At 34.0% G+C, this 19,787-nt stretch overlaps 1 protein-coding gene across 10 annotated transcripts in view; it reads left to right on the top strand.

The window, feature by feature from the left end:
* KHDRBS2 (KH RNA binding domain containing, signal transduction associated 2) overlaps positions 1-19,787 on the top strand; it is a 617,530-nt gene that overhangs the window by 568,597 nt on the left and 29,146 nt on the right. For 6 of the 10 annotated variants that reach the window (XM_082731291.1, XM_082731286.1, XM_082731283.1 and 3 more), the window contains 2 exons: positions 3,390-3,563; positions 5,512-5,571. In XM_082731291.1, the coding sequence (XP_082587417.1) occupies positions 3,390-3,480 (91 nt within the window). In that variant the 3' untranslated portion in view covers positions 3,481-3,563; positions 5,512-5,571. Of the gene's footprint in view, positions 1-3,389; positions 4,465-4,834; positions 4,964-5,511; positions 5,572-19,787 lie in introns of those variants that run through there. The other 4 variants (XM_082731284.1, XM_082731290.1, XM_082731285.1 and 1 more) reach the window with 3 other exon arrangements.

The raw sequence follows: 19,787 nt of genomic DNA, 5'->3' as shown, positions 1-19,787 counted from the left end.
TTATAAATATTCTGATATTAGAAAAAATATAGACCAAGGAAATGTGGCACAAAAAGAAATTAATACCTTTCCTGATCTCAATTCGCTATTATTATTGAGAATATGAATTAAGTGAAATAAAGTCTTGATTCCTCTGTTAATGGTAAGGAATCTTAGAAAAATCTACAGTTTTCACCTGGGTAGGAATTCATTTTGGCTGCCTTTCTGGTTACAGTTATAGATTAGCAGTATTTCCCATTTCTAGCCTTCAGCAAGGAAAAAAGAACACAGTATGAATTTACATACAGAGAATTATAAGAGCACATTTTTGTGCAATGAGACTTGCTTTTGCACATTTTTGTAATTGGATTCCACTATGATTGTTTCATGAAATCCAGTTGAGAAATACTTTTGTTATTTAGCTAACTAACCTCTTGAGTAAGAAGTCTGACTTTAAAAGATATAGTATTTCTAGTTATAAAGCGTCTAAAACTAATGTCAAATGTCTTCAGCTCAAATATTACTGTTTTGTCAGTAATGACAAAACAATTCAATGACTGGTTGTCATTGAAACCTCTTTCTGTCTCACAATTCCGTCCGTCTGTCCTTCCTTCCTTCCTTCCTTCATCCTTTATTCATGCATACTTTGTGTTCAACCTTTTCTAGGCACTGCATTTTTTCCAGGCACCGAGAATACAGCAGAAAATAGTGACTGTCACCATTTTAATGCTAGCCAAAAGTTAGGAAATGAAAGGTTTTAGCCCATAAATTAGCTGCCCTAGAGCTTTAGATAAAGTCTAGTAAAGCTAAACCAGTGGGTTCTTATCAAACAATGTGGTCTAGGGCAAGTCCCCAAGACTATGCCACTTTAAAAATTCTTTTTTTTTTTTTAAGTGTCTTGTCCCCCCTAAGATTGACTGACTGATTGATTTAAGAGTTATTTATTTATTTGGGAGAGAAAGAGCACACAGAAGGAGAGGGAGAACCAGACTCCCCACTGAGGAGGGAGCCTGACATGGGGCCCGACTCAGGAGCCCATGATCATGACATGAGCCAAAGGCACCCACTTAACCAACTGAGCCACTCAGGTACCCCACCAGTTTAAAAAATCTGATGAAACTGGGGTAGCTGTGACAGCTCCTGCTGTCATTCTGTTCATATTGTTGCACTATATTACAGAAACCAAGAACATTAAGCTTCTGAGAAAGGATCCAAGACTTCCATTCCCTGGGAAAACTTGAAACTTCTATTGTCCCAGTTTCTAAATCCCATAGACTACAACCGGGTATCTCTAATACTCTAGAACAGAATAAAGCAAAAAGTATTACATTCCTTTTGTTAAAAACATGAATAAAATGGGGTAGATTTTACCACCAGAAGACAGGGGACATTGGCATATTCTTGATCATTCATAGTTAAAGAAAAATTCGTATTATATAAGGCTGAGAAGGCATTTGCTAGTTTTGCAAGCAGAATCCATTTTCCCTTCCAGTACATTTTTTTAAAAAAAAGTTTTATTTAATTCCAATCAAGTAAATACAAAGAATTCTTTTCCACGATCTGTCTGCTAAGAAAGTCTAACAGCTTAGGGGTAAACTCCCATCCTTAAGAGATCACATCAGAAAGACCAACATCCACAATCTCCAGCCAAAAAAGACAGCAAGATCTAGAGCAGGGGTCTGTAAATCTTTTCTGTAAAAGCCCAGACTATATATCTTAGGCTTTGCAGACGTATGGTCTCTGTCAGTTACTCAACTCACTCTTTATAGAGTGAAAACAGCCATAGACAATATGCAGATAAATAACATGCCTGCATTTCCTAAAACTTTATTTTAAAAAAACAGACAGCTTGCCAGTGTGGTTCACTGGCCATAGTTTCCCAGCCCCTGATCTAAGTCGATCAGTATTCTGAGAAAAGGCAGTATTTCCTACTTTTATTTAAGTTTTCATTTCTATTTTATGTCCTATCAAATACTGAAATAAACTTAAGCACATACATTAAATAGCAAAGAGAAATTTTTCACTTATCAGATAATAATAAAAAAAAGTTCTGATGAAGAATATCCCCCAAAAAATATTTAAATGCAATTTTTTCCTATTTGATGGGCTTTTATTATTTTTCTATATTGCACATCACTATCCTCTGCCTTATGTATAGCATAGTGAGTGCAGCATAAATTTTAATTATTGTTCTTCCTTAATCTCCCTGAACTGTGTACAAAATATGCTTAGGGGCACTTGAACTCTTCAGGGACATATGCCCCATCTACATCAATTGGCCTCAGTCTGCAGTTTTATGTCCATTACTATCACTATCCTTTATATCGGTTATCAGTGTCAGTGCATTTCTTTCTATCAATCTCTTTTTCTATGTCCGTACTTCCTCTCACCATAGTTCCATGAATGAAATCTGCTCTCAAATGAAAACTGAATTTGGATTGGAAGACCCAAATAACTTAGCTTCAGGAGTTACATAAGAAACCAACATAAACCCCATATTAAGTCCCTGGCCCTTTCAAGGAGGGCTACATTCCTTTTCTGGGGTCATAAACTTAATAAAGGCTATTTTCCATAACACTCAAAAGCTTGTTGGCTTGTTTCTTCTGTATGTTTTTTTTGTTTGTTTGGTTGGTTTAGTTTGTTGTTGTTGTTGTTGTTGTTGTTGTTGTTATTTTGTTTTTGGCTAGGTTCTAGAACATTCAGGTTACTGGAAATCTGATTAACAAGTGAGTTTTCTTAATGTACAAATACCCCTTTATTTTCAAGGTATTTGTAAAAACTGATGTGAGCATACTCTTTTGTTGATTTTACTGCGTAAATTTACTCTGTTCCATATCCTGTCTATCTCTTACTAACTTTGTCTAAGAAAATTTAGCACAAGGACCTCACCCTGTCCCATTTACAAACCATCGAGGGGAGCACTGGAAAATAGCAAGCCCCAGGTCTCTTTTCTAATCATTTGGTTTGGGAGACAGAGAACAGGCATTAGTCATTTTTGGTTTTGTTTTATATTATTTTAAGATTTCCAGGCGATTCTCAAGTTACTCAAAGACTAGGAACCACTGGGTTATTTTCAAACTCTGTATAAAGGATAAAATGAGGAGCAGTTTACACTGATACCCTCTTTCTTTTCTGTGGAACAAAAATTTTACACATAATAAATGTAGACTTATCCAGGGACTTTAACTTTCTCTTCTTTGAAGAATGCCTCACAAGTTTAATTCCACGTGGCTACATTTCAAAATATATACTTTTTTGATGATCTCACCATGTGGAAAAGGTAGTAAGGCTTTAGCCATCAGTGTTGAGATCTTTTATTCTATTTTCCTTGGTCAACACTTACGTCTTAAATGACTGTTTTTGGTAACTGTGAAGCCACGTGAATGTTACTGTCTTTCTCTTGTTCATAGCACCAGAAGAATGGGCCACAACCCGCTCCAGCCTGAAGGCACCACCGCCAAGGTCAGCCAGAGGGGGATACAGGGAGCACCCCTATGGTAGATATTGAAGGTCCTTCTCACCCGTGACCTCACCTCAAAGACAATTCATAGCCTGTGGTCTCCACATAAACAGCAACAAGACAAGTAATAGTCCTTTTTTTTTCTATTCTAGGGATAACTGCTCATGATTTCTCCTATATATTTCTTGTATTTCCCCTTATACTGTTGGTGTGACATTGACCCTAGTATTATTTTACAAAACAGACTAAAAAAGACATTGGCAAGCATTGTCTATAAACCATTCAGTAGGATGATATTCTCTTGGTTGTTTTTCATTGTTGTGTGTAAACTTTTTTTTCTTTTTTCCTTTTTCTTTTCTTTCTTTCTTTCTTTTTTTTTTTTTAAGGAAAGAGCATGAATCTGTTAACAGATTTTGAGTCTCAATCATCTAGCAAAAACTTTGTTTAGGGTTGCTAAAAGGCTGTAATATGATTTTTGAACTAGCTGATAATAAAGTTGTAGATAAGATGTTTTAACCTGTCTTTTAATATCTGTCAGTTAGATGAAGATGTTCGATATTAAGTTTGTAAATTTAATTTTAAATGCTGTTTTAATGGAGTTGAAAACAAGCAGCTACTGTATGTATGTAGCTAACTGAATTTGTTCAGTGTTTTAACCTGTATTTGTTAAAAAAGAAAAAAAAAACACACATAAAGTTCCATGTGTAAGCTACTCTAAATAGGAAACCAATTTGTCAAATATGTTTGCCATAACTTGTCAATAAAGCTGAAAACTTTTGTAAAAACTAAATTTGGAATTACTTGTTTTCTAGCTTTAAATGCCTGCTTTATTTCTTCTTCAAGAGATGCCTAAAATGTTTTCTATTTAAAAATTACAAAAATGAACCCAAGCTTGTTTTAAGATATTTGTGTAATACTTAAAAAATGTATTAATAACTTATGGTTGTTAAATAATTTAAAAGTTAACAAACTAAACTGTTACATGAATCATGGTTAGTAAACACTAATGTATAACATGTTAATGGAAAAAAATGGATTTAGAATAATAAATGGATTTTAAACTATCCTCTAAGCTTTATCTTGCTAAACACAAATTCTGATTGACTTGTTTGCATTAGCATGTCTCTCGTGAGAAAGAGTAATGGAGTATAAAGAGGTAAGATTACCACTTACCACTGTCTAAATGCCTAGTTCTTCAACCTTTGAGTTTCCCCGCACATTAAATATCCCATCCAACATGTAAGCATTGCGTAGATTCACTTTATTGTTTTCACTCAAAGGAGTGCGTGGACTTCATTTGCGTAGTTTATAACAATTTGTTTTGACAAACAAATCATCAGTGTCACTGGCCAGTTGTTGCTATTCAACCTCAAAAACTTTATTTGTAATTTTCAGTGCTAAATATCACCGCCCTTGAAGGCAGTTTAGAGGGCTGATATTTCTTTTGAGACTATCAGACTTGATGGCTGATGATTATTAAGGAAATATGTCGCAGGACTCAAAGGATGACTAAACGTTAAACAGGTAACACTAATAGTGACTCTGTAATTTTGCCTATGCAACAGTAATGTTAAATATTCTCAGTTATTAAGTTCCTGATAGTTAAAAAAGTAAACCTACAAAAACATAACAAATAGGTCTATAGGTTATTAAAACAACTAATTAACATTAACTAGAGGCACCAAAATTATTTTACAATATATAACCCTCAAGGCAATAAACAGAACTAAAATTAACAATAATAGTAATGCAACTCTTGCTAACATCAAACGTAAGCTAAATTTTGATGGAAAAAGAAAGCGAAAGACTTGATGGTAGGGATGAATGCCAAAACTGTTAATCTTTTAAATACAGTTTTTTTGTTTATGGTGGCTTTTGTCGATGTGATTGGTTTACTTTTTTGCTGCTAACCAGCTTAGGCATACTGCTGTTCAGTTTTTGCAGCTGGAGTTGCATGCTATAGTTTTATGAAGTGTGTGTCTGTCCTCAATTAAAATTGTAAATGTCTGCCTTGCAAAAATGCTGTCGAGTTATATTTAATTTTCTTTTTTTATTCTTTCTCACTATTTCAGGTATCCACAAGCAAAGAGCACATAAGTGAATAGCAGACGTGGTGGCTAACAAGGATAGAGGTAAGCTTATTTGTTATGCCCTCCAAGAAAGATAATCTGTTTACCCACATACAGCTGTGGCAGTGTGTGAAAACACCGAATGCCGCTTATTGAAACACTGCAAAGGTTTAGACTGTTGTCAAGGAACCGGAGGTATTTTTTTATCTTCTTCGAAATAAAGTGACGAACTTGGTGTTTATTTGGTGGGGCTTTCTGAGCTTACTCAGAAGCTTATCAAATGAAACGTGAATTACTAGTTAATCTTCAGCCTTTTTTCTTTGCTACGGATTACTCTATATTAACTTTCCCTAATAGTACAAAAGAAGAGTATTCAAACTTTTACTCTGCAGTTTTAGGGAAAGAAATCATAATTGTTGGCAGAGATGGAGGAAGGGGAAAAGGGAAGCCCGTAACTAACTGCTCACCTACCCTTTGTCAATGAGGGTTTATTAACATTAACATTTATTTAGTCAATAAAAAAAATAACTAAACTTACCATTATTTTCCCCGGTTATGCCACCGGACTTAGTGATAAACTTCTTGTTTCTCATCTGCCGTTCTATTTGATTCAGCAAAATTTACTGAATTCAAAGCACTACTGAAAATTGAGACTTGATTTCTGTACACAAAGAGTAGAAAACTTGAGTCAGTACACTTCAGACTGAAAACAATGCAAGGGCAGTTATGAAGTCCACAGACTGAGCTGAAGCTCAGAAAATTTCAGTGGCTTTGCCATGACATTTGAAATATGGCTGAAGCCCCAAAGTTCTTCTTATGAACATGGTCCTTTTTCTTTTTACTATGCAATTATCTGTAATACCGCGTAGCCTTCAACTAGCCCTGTAAGAACAGAATGAGAAAGCTTGGAGAGGTCCTAGCACCAGATGAGGAAGAGAGTGCTACCTAGCGAAGGGAATAGGTTGTGTCACTTCACGGAGTCCAAAAAGTTCCCCAAGTATTTCAGAGGAAAGCAGATCAATGGGCCCTGTGGTCCAGCTTCCCGAAGGCACAGAGTGAAAGCAAAACCTAGAGAGGAATGGTCAAGTCAAGTGGTTGTCCTTGAGTGCTATGTTAAATTGTTCAGACTTTATGTGAAAAATTAAAGGAAGGCACTCTAGGTTTGAAGTAAACAGAGCTAAGGCAAGTATCCCAGAGAACCATGGCAATCCACACATTTAGTCAATCTTGTAATTACGAACTTCGTCTGGGAGAACTTTTCTAAAATTCAAACTGTTAAAATAACTATCTAAAGCTGTATGAGCTTCAACTAATCAAGTCCCTTTGTGAAGCCACAGAATCAAAGTCAAAAGTTACAGAGAATACGGTTCGGAATTTTATTTATCAGTAACATTGCACATCTGATTTGACTCTTTAAAAATATTACTGTTTTTATAAACCAGGGGGAGAAAGAATCTCTAACCCAGAAGTCCTGTATATTATTCTTCTTTGAGACTTTTTCAAACAATAGGCTTGATCTTGTAAAGCAATGAAAGAGAAACCAGTCACTGTTACTCTTTTAATATATTAATCAGTGTGTTTTTGTGGCTGCTGAAACTATTTTATTGTTGCTGTTATTTTATCACCTGTGGCTTTCTCACCATTCAGACTACATCTTTGAACGCACTAACTCAGGGCGGGGCTATCACAGCAAAAACACCAGTGCTGAGCAGAGAACAGAACATTCTTGGCTACTGAGATAAAAATTTAAGAGTTTTTAAGCTCAAAAATATTGGTTTATGAGAAAGGGGATTTTGAGTTTCAGAGCTTGGATTTTTAGTAGATTTTAACCAGGACATAAACTTATGTGTTAACAGTAGATTTAGAAGTCTCCAAACAATCAACCAGTCAATGACTCATCCACCTTCTTCCATATATATTCTACAAGATAAATACTGTCCAAGTTGAGATAAATACTGTCCAAGTTGAGAAGAAAGCTCAAAAGGCAGCAATATCTAAGATATTAGTTTAAGATATTTGTATGGCCTAGAAAACGGGTTCTGTAGATTGTATCAATTGTCCAACAAAAGCCTCAGGTAGGTTTGAAACACAGAAGGGACCGTTATCTAAAGTAGAGCCTAGGGAGGCATCAGGCTTTACAGAGTTCTCCCACACCAGTGTATACCCGGTGCTAGCCTGCAGAAGAACGTTTCTACAGAACGATTCTCCATGCTGGTAAGAGTGAGGCAGGTGTGGCAGGGACAGCCACACACACCACCGCCTCCGCAGGAAGAATGGGCAGGTGCAGTGGCGTCAGCACGGACCAGCGCTGACCCAGATGTGCATGTAGCGTAGATACGATGGGGAAGGGGACAGGATCCACTGCACCCCCACCCCCACCCCCCGACAAACTCCAAAACTAAAATTTAACCCTGGGAAAAAGAGATGGGGCAAAAATCGATCTCTGAGTTGATAAAGCAACTCCTGACCAAAATTAATTCATATTCAGCTGAGATTGTTTTTCTCCAACTGGCAGTCCGGAGACATAAGATTGAAATGAAGCTGAGATATAGAAAAATATAATTAAACATACACTGCAGTCGTTTATTGCATAACTTTGTTTGACTCTCAAGATAGTCCTAAGTGAATATAGTAGGTTTCTCTGGCAATGGGGAATGAGAGTTTGCCTAAGTTACTGGCCTTTCAGCAGAAACCTTTGATAAAATGCAGACTGTTCAGAGCGGCCCTAGCTAACAGACATTGATTCGCCCAGGCAAAGGTTGCCTTCTTCTCTTGTCCATATCAGACAATGACGCCGGGTCCCAACATCTTCGCTTCATGACATCATGTCTGCTCTCACTAGTCCTGAAGTGCCGACTCCCAAAGATGGCAGCCAGGAGGCTAGACCCACTGATCTGCAAACGTCCTCAAGTGGGACATTCACTTCTGCAAGTCATACAAACTTGCATGGCAAATCAAGGTTCCTAAATTACAGCGCATTCCATGCAACGGCAGCTTGAAGTTATTCCGGTGTATGGTCTATGCATTTATTCAGATAATGCTGTAATTCTTGGTACACTGATGATTCTGTGACAACTGGGAACTGTTGTTCACCAAGATACAAAAGGCAGCTGGTCTGGACAAGTATTGTAAATAGTACTAATAACATTAATATGTAAGAAAGTCTTTGCGCCTGCTATTTGTCCAATAAAAAGTTTTACTACACTCAAGTATGATTAAATTAGAATCAATCTGATGCCACCTAAGGACCAAATAGTGCTTTTAGTTGTTATTTGTAACATTTAGATCTTTTCACTTTCAGTATATTAATGGAATTGAAGCCATTTAACTTAGTAACAATGGAAGCACTAATAGATTTTAAGTAAATATGGCACAAAATAACATATTAAAGGTTCCCATGAATTCTTCTAAGGGAAATAGTTTTTTCCCAAGCTGCATCATTAAGACATTAATCTTGTGCCTTTATTTATTCACTTAAAAATAAATAGTCTGGTATTCCGAAAACCACAAATGTCCCTTAAAAATGAAACCCTTTAGCCATACAGACTTCTCTCCCATTATTTCTACATCTCTTGGTTAACATCACATAGAAGTTTTTAGATCTGTTTATTTTTTTAAGGGAATAAAGAATGGTGATCAGTAATCCAAGTTGGCTGAGTATCAAGTATCAGTTTCAGTAGCAAGAGACCACCTGTTAACGGAAAACTCCATCCACTCGCCACTCTTGCAGGTTCCATAGGAAGGTTTAATTTTTTACTCCGAAATGTTCTGTAATACACAACTGAAAATATCCAATTGTATAATTTGTAAAATTTATTCATGTTTAGTGTGAGATTAGAGTATTAATAGTAACAATAATAATATTGGGCCATGTATTTTCTTTTTTTTTAATATTTTATTTATTCATTGGACAGACAGAGATCACAAGTAGGCAGAGAAGCAGGCAGAGAGAGGAGGAAGCAGGCTCCCTGCTAAGCAGAGAGCCCGATGCGGGGCTCGATTCCAGGATCATGACCTGAGCTGAAGGCAGAGGCTTAACCCACTGAGCCACCCAGGTGACCCGGGCCATGTATTTTCTGAGCATACCTTCCAGGCAAGGAACTGTTATTGTCACATTTAAAAAAAAAAAAAAAAAAACCTTACATGAAACATCTGTAATGCCTAACCCTATTTTATAGAACAGGAGGTTAAAGCCCAGAGGTTTAACAATGTCACACTACTAATACTTAGGAAAGCCAATATTTAAAACAAAGTTTGATAACCTACACATTTTCCAAAATGTTATGGTGATCCCCAACTTTGAATGAGTTTAACTGAAAAGAGATTCTAAAATCTCAGATAGCTTTAATATAATTTCTGTTCTTTAGCAATATGTGAATATTGACTAAAAAAGATTATGATAAAATATTTTAACTTGAATTACACCTTTATTTTGATCTTTGCTCAAATTTGTCATTCTTCCAAAAGTTCTGAGTCCATCATAGAAAAATGCAGATGAAAAGTATCCCACATTTGTTGTAAAGCATGACTATTGTCTTTTGTAGAACAAATGAATTCACTGATAATCTAAATTCCCTTTTGACGTTAAAAAAAAATTCACATGATTAAATAAGCAAGAAAGCAATTTCAGGCTTTTATTCTTCAATCTGTAAATCAGAACACAGCTTTAAATACTGAGAGTCAATTTCAAATCAGAAATAATCTTTTTGTAGTTCTTCACTCCACAGTCATGTGTTAAGAACACAGGTGAAGTTATCACCCAATGTTAACTATTTTAAAAAGAATTACTTCCTATTATGTGTAGCATTTATCTGGACTTTCTAGTTTCCTACTAAAATATATGAGTTAACAGTAAAATCACAGTTCTTGTTGACAATCAGGCCCCGGCCTTCCATATTCAGCACAAAGATGAATTTCCTATCTCTTTACATGGAATTTATTAATTGGTACTAGAAAGATCATTTACAGTGGGAGAAAAAGGTCACTCTACTTGATATGCTGTTTCACATCTCAATCTCTTATACTTTATTGTCAGACAAATTGAGAAACCAGGAGAGGAAACTGTCTGATTCATATACCACCGGATACCTTAACAACAGGCAGTTTATCTGCTTTTATTTAAAAAAAAAAAAAAAAAAGTGCAGAGTGAGCCATCTTAAAAATTGGTAGTGAGCTTCTAAACACTAATTTAGTTCAAATTTCTGTACCATCACGTTTCATACTTCTCAGTAGAATACAGTGAATGATCTACTTATAAGAGAAATTTGGAGACTCTTAGATAATCTTGGTAGAGCCTCTGCAAGCAAATGTCAGAACTGGGGACATTGGTTTCCTGTCACCTGATGCCTCTCAGGATGACTTCTATCAGTAGGAAAATGTTCCTCCCCTTGTCTCATTCTGCCCTAACACACACATAGCATATTTCCCATATTCTAGCCTCTTAGCCTGCCTTTTTTGACATTAGGACATCTTTCAACTTCTCTGATACCACCTTGCCCCTCCCTTCCCAATGCCTTCTGTCATTTTCCCAACTGCACACAGGTATCTGAGAAGCCAAAAGAAAGGCAACTGATTATTACTAGGGAAAGAGCACTGTCCAAGCATTCAACAGAGTACCATGTTAAGAAATGTTTATTGTCTCCATTTTGAAACCAGTACATGCCCACTGTAAGCCAAAAAGGATGCCAAGAAAAAAAAATCACATTGAATTAAAACAAATACAATATATATATATATATATATATATATATATATATATATCGTTATTTATAAATGTTTATATTTATATCGTTATATATAAATTAACATTTATATACAACCTCCTATTTACCAAATCTTGAATTCCTAGTTATAAAGGGATGCAATGGGTGAGAAAATGTCTTTAATTAGTCTAAGCACTCTATTTCAAAATATAAACTTTAATAAAATAAAGTTTAATAAACTTTAAAAATAAAAAATAAACGTTAATAAACATACTTAAGGAATTCACCAAGATATAATATCTGTGCTGGAGTAAACTGGTTTTATTTATTTATTTATTTTTAAGATTTTATTTATCTGAGAGAAAGCATGAGCAGGGGGAGGGTTAAAAAGAGGAGGGGGAGGGGCAAAAAAGAGAGAGAGAAGCAGACACCCCCACTGAACAGGGAGTCTGCTGAAAGTCTCGATCCTAGAACCCTGGAGTCATGACCTGAGCCAAAGGCAGACATTTAACCAACTGAGCCACCCAAGTGCGCCTGGAATAACACTAGTTATAAACATCTTTAAACAGAGAAGATTATATTTACATGTTGCATAAAGATCTTCTTAATGGATTAATGCTGAATTTTTAAACTGATTCTTTCAACTTGCCTGTTGGAGGTTTAAGAATATAAATTAATTTATTGATTAGAACATAATTATTTAGAACTAACATTTGAACAGACCTGCTGCTTTAGGCTTTCTTATAAAGCAGTAATTTTTAAAATAAATAATACCACATTCCATCAGAGAAACTTCTCTGAATCCTTTTTATCATTGATAAACCCAAATAAAGTACAAATTGGCTTAACTTAGAGAATTTTTTTTTTTCTAATAAGCAAGTCATTCAGGTACAAATAATGGTGTTTCAGGATATGGCAGAATTGCCATGAATTGGGTTTTTTTTTTTTAAGAATATATATATGTATGTGTGTGTGTGTATATATATATATTTTTTTTCTTACCAAAAGTAACTCACACTCATGGTTGAAAAACTTAGAATGTACAATACAAATATGTAATGTAATTATCCCAAATCCATAATCCTAATCCTCAGAGACAGCTCTGTTAATAGCTTGGTTGGTATTCCTTCTGATTTTCTTTCTCTTCCTTTCATTCTTCCTCCATTCTTCAGCTGCTTGTTACTTATTTATTCATTTGAAATGGGATTCTGTTGTATACCTACATGCAATTTTAATTTTCAGCAGTGAGCTGAATTTGTTTCTTTGTGAAAAAGCAAGCTAATACCTATTCCCATAAGGTTGATTTGTATGTGGAGGATTAAAGATGCATTATTTATACTATGAAACTTTAACCCACAATAGATGCTCTACATTGTAAGCAAAATTACTTGAACTTGTGAAGCTTCAGTTTTCTTATAGGTAAGAGGGGGATAATAATACCACCTCCTCATAAAATTGTGAGATATACAGGTGTGAATATATCCTCCTCAAATTTAGTTAATACTCTCCCCCAAATTATTTTTCCTTAACTAAAAATTTTAACTTTGTGACACCTTCATGCTGTGTATCAAATGTATAAATAAAAGCTAATTTAATAAAAAAACATTTTATTATCCAAATCAATTTGTAGCTTAGATGTTTTTAAAATAATCTTTACCAAAATACTCAGCTAATGTAGGCCTTAGACTACATATGTAAAAATGCTCACCATTATATTCATAAGCAAACATATCCTGGGTATCTTCTTAACAGGTAATATAAGATATGTTTATACACAAGAATCTTATAGTAATGTTGCACATCTATAGCTTACACTGAAATAGAGGTAAAAATGAAAGTAAGACAAGTGATAATTTGGTACGTTGTTTCAGTAATGACAATAATATGAAGAAAGAGATCTTGGCACTAATGGCATGCGTAAGACATATCAAGCACAGTCTTAACTATTTTTAGGAATTATTTCATCTATTTTCTCAATAACCCTATGATGCAAGTTCTAGGGTATCACCATTCTCTAAATGAGCAATTCGGGCCTGAGACAGAATAAACTCCCCAAGGTGACATCACTGGGCAGTGGAGTGGACTCTAAACCGAAGCAGTCACAATCAGAAAACTCTTCCTTAACCCCTGCACGTGACTGCTGTCCCCTCTGATTTTGATTGACAAATTTTGTAGTGAACGAAGTTTGAGAGGAAACCAAAATGCAAATGTATAATTGATTCTTCAAGCCAGTAAAAAGGAATTAGAGGAGAGATTCTCTTATTATGGATGTTGCCAAGATTAAAGTCTGATGATAAATTTCTAAACACTTCTATATACATAAACCAAAATATTTGGAATAGCTCTTTTCCCTGGATTATCTAGAAAATGGGTCATGCATAATAACCCTAAAATCCATATATGTTGTCCCTGACCATATTTATTTGCCCGTCTTACTTAAATAGAAACCATGTGTCTTTAAGTATAGAAGTTAGCCTTCATGTGAGGTTGAGATATCCTAAATAAGATAAAACTTCAATGAAAAGTGAAAATAAACTGGAAAAATATATTTCTGGAAGAATAGTAATGGTTACTTATTTATTTACTAATGGCATGTTCTGTTGTATTGATTTGCCCCAATCTGTACAATTACAAAAATAAAATGGAGTTTTCCTTTGTTTAGAGATCAGTGACAAACACTATTGAAATGTATTTTATATTTTATTATACTTAACAATAGGAGACCAGATGAAGGTGAACATGAGAGCAAGGAAAAAGAAAGATTCGGAAAGAACGTGAGGGCAGCTAGAAGGCTGATAGAGAGCCATTAGAAGTGCTGAGATGAAACAGGTAGCAAAACGAAAAAGGAGATAGACAACCTTTTATGTCCTTCAGGGAATGTAATGTCCTGAGATCTAAAAATATTCAAAAAACACCAACATGTGCAACTTATCACATAAGTCAGTAACTTCAAAAAGTAAAAATATGCCGTCCCTTTAGAACAAACACAGAACACCCCTCGACTGAATGTATCTGGAATTTCTGTTATCTTCTGTATCTGATTTGCATAAGACATTGCCATTTCCCCTCACTTTCACCAGCAGATTTTTTTTTTTTTTTTACCACTCTGGAAAATTTCTATGTGTCCAATGTTGAATAAAGAACAAACATTTGCACCAGACTCCTACAGTGTATGTTAATTCAAATTTGTGCTTTTAGAAAGTTACGAATTACTACGCATCATTTAACTTCAGAATCATTCAGAGATGTTATAAAACAAGACCACTAAATCTATGAATTCCAAGGATATGTCAAAGTAATATTTATTATACTGCTTTGTAATACTGATGTTTGAGAGAGACTGTCCTCCAATCTATTAAAAGTTTTATAGTTTCATATACTATAGATTGGAGTAAAAAATAGACCCTGTTGGAAGAATTAACTCCATAAATGTTCTCAAAAAGAATTTATTATTTGTTCTATTTAGATTATTAAGAAGATGTCTAATGTAGGATTTTATAAGTGTAGTAATTAATTCTCTCAGGATTTATATCTAAGGTGTTTATTTTCTTTTGAAGTAACAATCAAGTGACTTTCTGAATCCACATAGTTTTCCATCACTTATTCTATTATTCACTATATCACTCAAGGAAGCACTTTAACTAGAAATAATAGCCTGTGATTAAATGAAATAGGTTTAAAAGAAAGCGGTCTTATAACAATGTGCAGCTAACAAGTATTCAGGGGATGCAAACAGTCGGCTGAGCTAAATACATTGGTAGATGTCACAGAAGAAAAAATTTCATCAAGCACAGCAAATTCGTTGGAAGATACTCAAGATATTTTTGGGAAAGAATACCCAGGCTTTACCTTTCTCAGGGCAAAAATCTGAGCCCCCTTGGAAAAAGGCATCATGTTTGTTTTTTTTTTTTAACTTAGCTAGTATCCTAGACCAGACTGATGGGAGACATCTATTAAATATAATGAAATGAATAAATATCTATCAATTAGCTTTCATCTACTTTTGATCTTATATTTCATATGTGCTACTAGGATTATGTAAATTATTTTTATATGTAAAATGTTAATACTGTATATGACATTGTAAGTTCACACATTTGTATTTTTAAACATACCTATTTATTATGCCTTGAAACTTTTGAAAACATTTACAATTATATTATGTTTATCACAACAGCTCCAAGAAGAAAGCAAGTCAAATTTTCTTATCCTCATTTTAAAGATACGAAAGCAAAATTTCACAGCGTTAAGAGGTTTGTCCAAAATTACATGAAGTCTAAATGGTGGGAGTTGGGCTGAGACATTAACCTCTCCAAAATAACAGTCTTGTTTTTGTAAATGATAGTGGCCAATAGTGGAAGAAAGAACAATCAAGGCTGTATGGGAAAGAACACTTTTCATTTATTAAATACTGTTCAGTTATTAAACATCTTACAATAAAACACATTCCCAAAGTATCGACACTTACTTTTACCTATATCTAAACATTTATGTATAACTTTAATAATTAATACTTAAATGTTTCCTTAACACATGGCATAATATTGAAGATTTTTTTAAAATAGCCTATTGGTGTCAGATGCATATGAAATTACTCAAAATCAAGAGCCTAATGATTACAGAACTACTCAATTTTTATAAAATTTTATACAGATTTTTGTAAAATCTAAATTAATAATTTTTCTGAATTTAGTTAGGACAGAATGGAATTAAAATTAATTAAGTGTAAAACACTAAGTAAGAAATTAATGGAAACATTCTAACTTGATTTATAACATATCAAAACTGCAACTCCCATTTCTTTAACATCTATGATTAAAAGAACTTCAAAAGAAAATAAAATGGGTTATCATTCTACTACTAGACAACAATTAGCATAACTTTGGCCATCCTTTCACTATTACTTACATTAGTCCTTCCATCTTAAAAAAAAAAAAAAAAGGACTATATGACTATTGGATAATTGAGATTTTAAATGCCCTGTGAGTTTCAAAATCTAATCTTGGCTCAATTTGCAAAGGCAAAAAAAGTCACTGCAATTTCCTAATTTTAAACCAAGCACCCTGTTTTTGAGAAAAAGATGCTGGAAGGTTTGAGTCTACATTATCCAGATCATCAGTTGGTCTTGATTTAATTTACTAAATAATTTCATTTAGCAGTGCAAAGATTTTGGCTAGTCCTCTGAAAGGATTCTGCTATTTGGTCCAACTTATCTCTGTCCAGCTTCGTTGCTAAAGTACATCACAAGCGCCCAGGAATACCTATTTGTGCGAACCCACTGTTGAGTGAGTACATCAGATCAACAGGATTTACTGCTTTACAACTAAGCTGCTGTTGACAGGGTACAGAAAATATATAAAGCATACTTAAAAGAGTCTTAGGCTTGCTCATTTCCAGGTCAACCTCATCCCTGAATTTGACACGAGTTCCTGAATTCCTGTTCGTGTGGTGCGAGAGCTGGACTGTACTAGAATGCTTCAGGTGCTGGGGTGCTCCAAACCTCACAGATTTCTAGCTGACTGCTGAGATTGATAAATGCACTTTTATTAAACATATGTGACTAATTAAAATATTAGAGCTTATTATATAAATAAGATAACAGTACCTTAAGTTGCAAATAGTAAAATAAATACATGTATTGGATGATGAGATGATCCTTGCTGCCTTGCTTCCCCAGTGTAGGAGATGGAAGGGTCTAGGAATGTAACATAAAATGTAGACTTTAACTATACCTATGACGCCCACACACAAAGTAAGATACTGACATGCTACAGAGTATTTCTACAGCATGCATTTAACTATAAAGAGTTTATTTGATTATGCTATTTGGAAAATATCTAAATGGACATTTCTACCCTTCTTAGGCTGGATTTGTTTTTAGCAATGTTAAAATATACTATATAGGCTTTATTTCATTGATTTCCTAATTAGAATTCATTATTATTGCAGTAGAATTATACCTGTTTCCCAAAATAAACTTGGCTGTTAACATTAATATATTGCAGTTGCATTCAGTCAATTTTATAGAGAGGACGCATACCAAACTTCTCAAATAATTTACATATTTAACTAATAATAACTAATATTTTTATTCTTAAAAGGGCCATAGACCTCAAAATATAATTATTTAGCTTATCAGACTGTTGATTCATAAATATGGTAGTTGTTTTACTTATCTTTGATTATGTTTAATGTAGAAACAGATTAAAAAAAAAAAAAAACCAAAACAGAATTTAGTAGGGGGCCTGGGTGGCTCAGTTGGCTGAGTCTTGATTTGGCTCAGGTCATGATTGCAGGGTTGTGGGATCGAGCCCTGCCTCAGGCTCCATGCTTAGTGGTGAGTCTGCTTGAGATTCTCTCTCTCCTTCACACTTTGCCCTTGTTCCCTCTTTCTCCCTCTCTCTAAATTAAATAAAGAAATCTTTAAAAAAAAAAAAAAAGAAAAGAAAAGAAAACAGGATTTGGCAACAGAAATTTTAGGACAAGTCATAGTCTGTTAATTTGTAAATGACTGTATTATGATGGAATTAAATTTCAAAATCAAATCACTGGCATGCAAAATAAGCTATGAATGATCTTTATAATTAAAAATATAAAAACAAAACCAAGTCTTGCTTATTTGTATAGAATATCAATTTCACAATCTTTAAATCTAGGTATACTAGTTCCTTCAGAAGATATTCCAACTTCACTAGAACTTAAGTAAACAAATAAGATTCTTATTTCAAACTGTAATGGAATTTGTTTAGTATTCTATTTTCTGTGTCATATATTTCCCAGCATCTAATTGTACTGATTAGGCAGTTTTGAAAGTTTATTTTCTTTCTATTTTAAAACATGAAGTTTAGAAATAAGTTTTATTTATTAAAGTGATAATCAATCCAAAATAGGACACTTGCCAAAATTACCCAACAAACTGCCAACTACTCGTTCCACTTTGCATTTGTGGAGAATCTAAGCATTACTTATAAGTGATGTAATTCCTTTCACATTTCAAAACATGCCCTTATAATGGACTCAACAGAAAAAAAGTGTACAACATAAAACACTGAAGTATCATCCAATAGCCTGATTACTTTTAACACCAATGATTTATGTATTATGACACCCACAGTTTATTCCCATTATTCTATTTCCCTTAGTTTCCTCTACTCTAATTTTGACATATAAAAATCAGCTATAAGATAACTAGGGAGGAGCGCCTGGGTGGCTCAGCTGGTTAAGTTACTGCCTTTGGCTCAGATCATGATCCGAGGGTCCTAGGATCAAGTCCCACATCAGGCTTTCCCTGCTCTGCAGGGAGCCTGCCTCTCAGTTTTTCTGCCATTCCCCTTGCTTGTACTCTCTCTCTCTCTCTCTGTGTGTCAAATAAATAAATGAAATCTTAAAAAAAAAAAAAAAAAAAAACCTAGGGAAACATATTATATAGATTTTTATTAGAATATTGAGGATTTATTATTTCATTCCTAATCAGTTATTCTACCAAATGCCTATGCAGCACATTCAAATTTTTGTTACATGTTACTTGCTCAGTGGTTTCAAAATCTACTAGAAATGAATTTGGATATTAATTAGTATCTAACAAAATATAGAATTGGAAAAGGTATATCCAGTTAAGTTGTAATGATTGGTTTTAATATCAAGTAATGATACATTTAAAAATCATAATAAAAGTCAATTGCTCTACTAAAATGTTTCTTAATGTGCTGTAACACCACGCAGCCAACTTTGTTTATAACAAATAATGAAACTGTAGTGCTAAACTAATCAAATTCTAATCAATTCAATTACATATGTTTCACTGAAACCCTGTTTAAGAAACCCAAAATGAACTAAAAAATCAAAGGTTCATTGCTTTATAATCAATTTATTGAGATTTAAACTTCAACCAACTAGGTGATCAATTCATTTCTCAGTTGTGGTCTTAGTGGGAAGTTGTCAAGAACATTTGACATCTCTTTAACTTGCTATCTCATTTGTCCTTGTTCATGAACCTCTTGTTGATACATTAAACTACAAGACAAGAAGGACAGCCACCATTCTGTTAAAATATACACATCAGTATTTGCAAATACCATGTGTATTGTTAAGGAGTCTGTAATTTCCAAAGGAAATATGCAGTATCTCTCATTTCCTCAGTTCTTGGGGTTTTCTTTTTCTTTCTTTCTTTTTCCTGTATCTAATGGTGCCCAACTAATTTGGAACAATAAGAAATACCATTAATTGACATAGTGGTGGAGACATCAGCACACTTATCAGAAAGAAAAAATGGTAAATGAAAAAAACACTACTTTATCCAAATATAGTAAAAATATTTTTTGTGACAAATATTTTTTGTGACAAAAGTCACAAAACATTTTTTCTCGCAAATTCAAAAATGGCTATCTTTTACTGAAAATACACTTTTAGCAATTTCACAAAACTTCTAGCAAAAGAAGGTGTTGAATTAACACATTTTTAATCAACTAGTGCTTTCAGCGAAGTCTTTATATCAGGAAAGTAGAAATATTAGCAGGTAAATAGTTACAAGTTAAGAAAGTACTTGAAACACAAAAGCAGAGCCCTTTTTAGTATCAT

Source organism: Mustela nivalis, assembly GCF_964662115.1.
Source record: "Mustela nivalis genome assembly, chromosome: 5".
In the NCBI taxonomy this organism is placed as follows: Eukaryota; Metazoa; Chordata; class Mammalia; order Carnivora; family Mustelidae; genus Mustela; species Mustela nivalis.
This window is presented reverse-complemented; position numbering and strand designations above follow the sequence as displayed.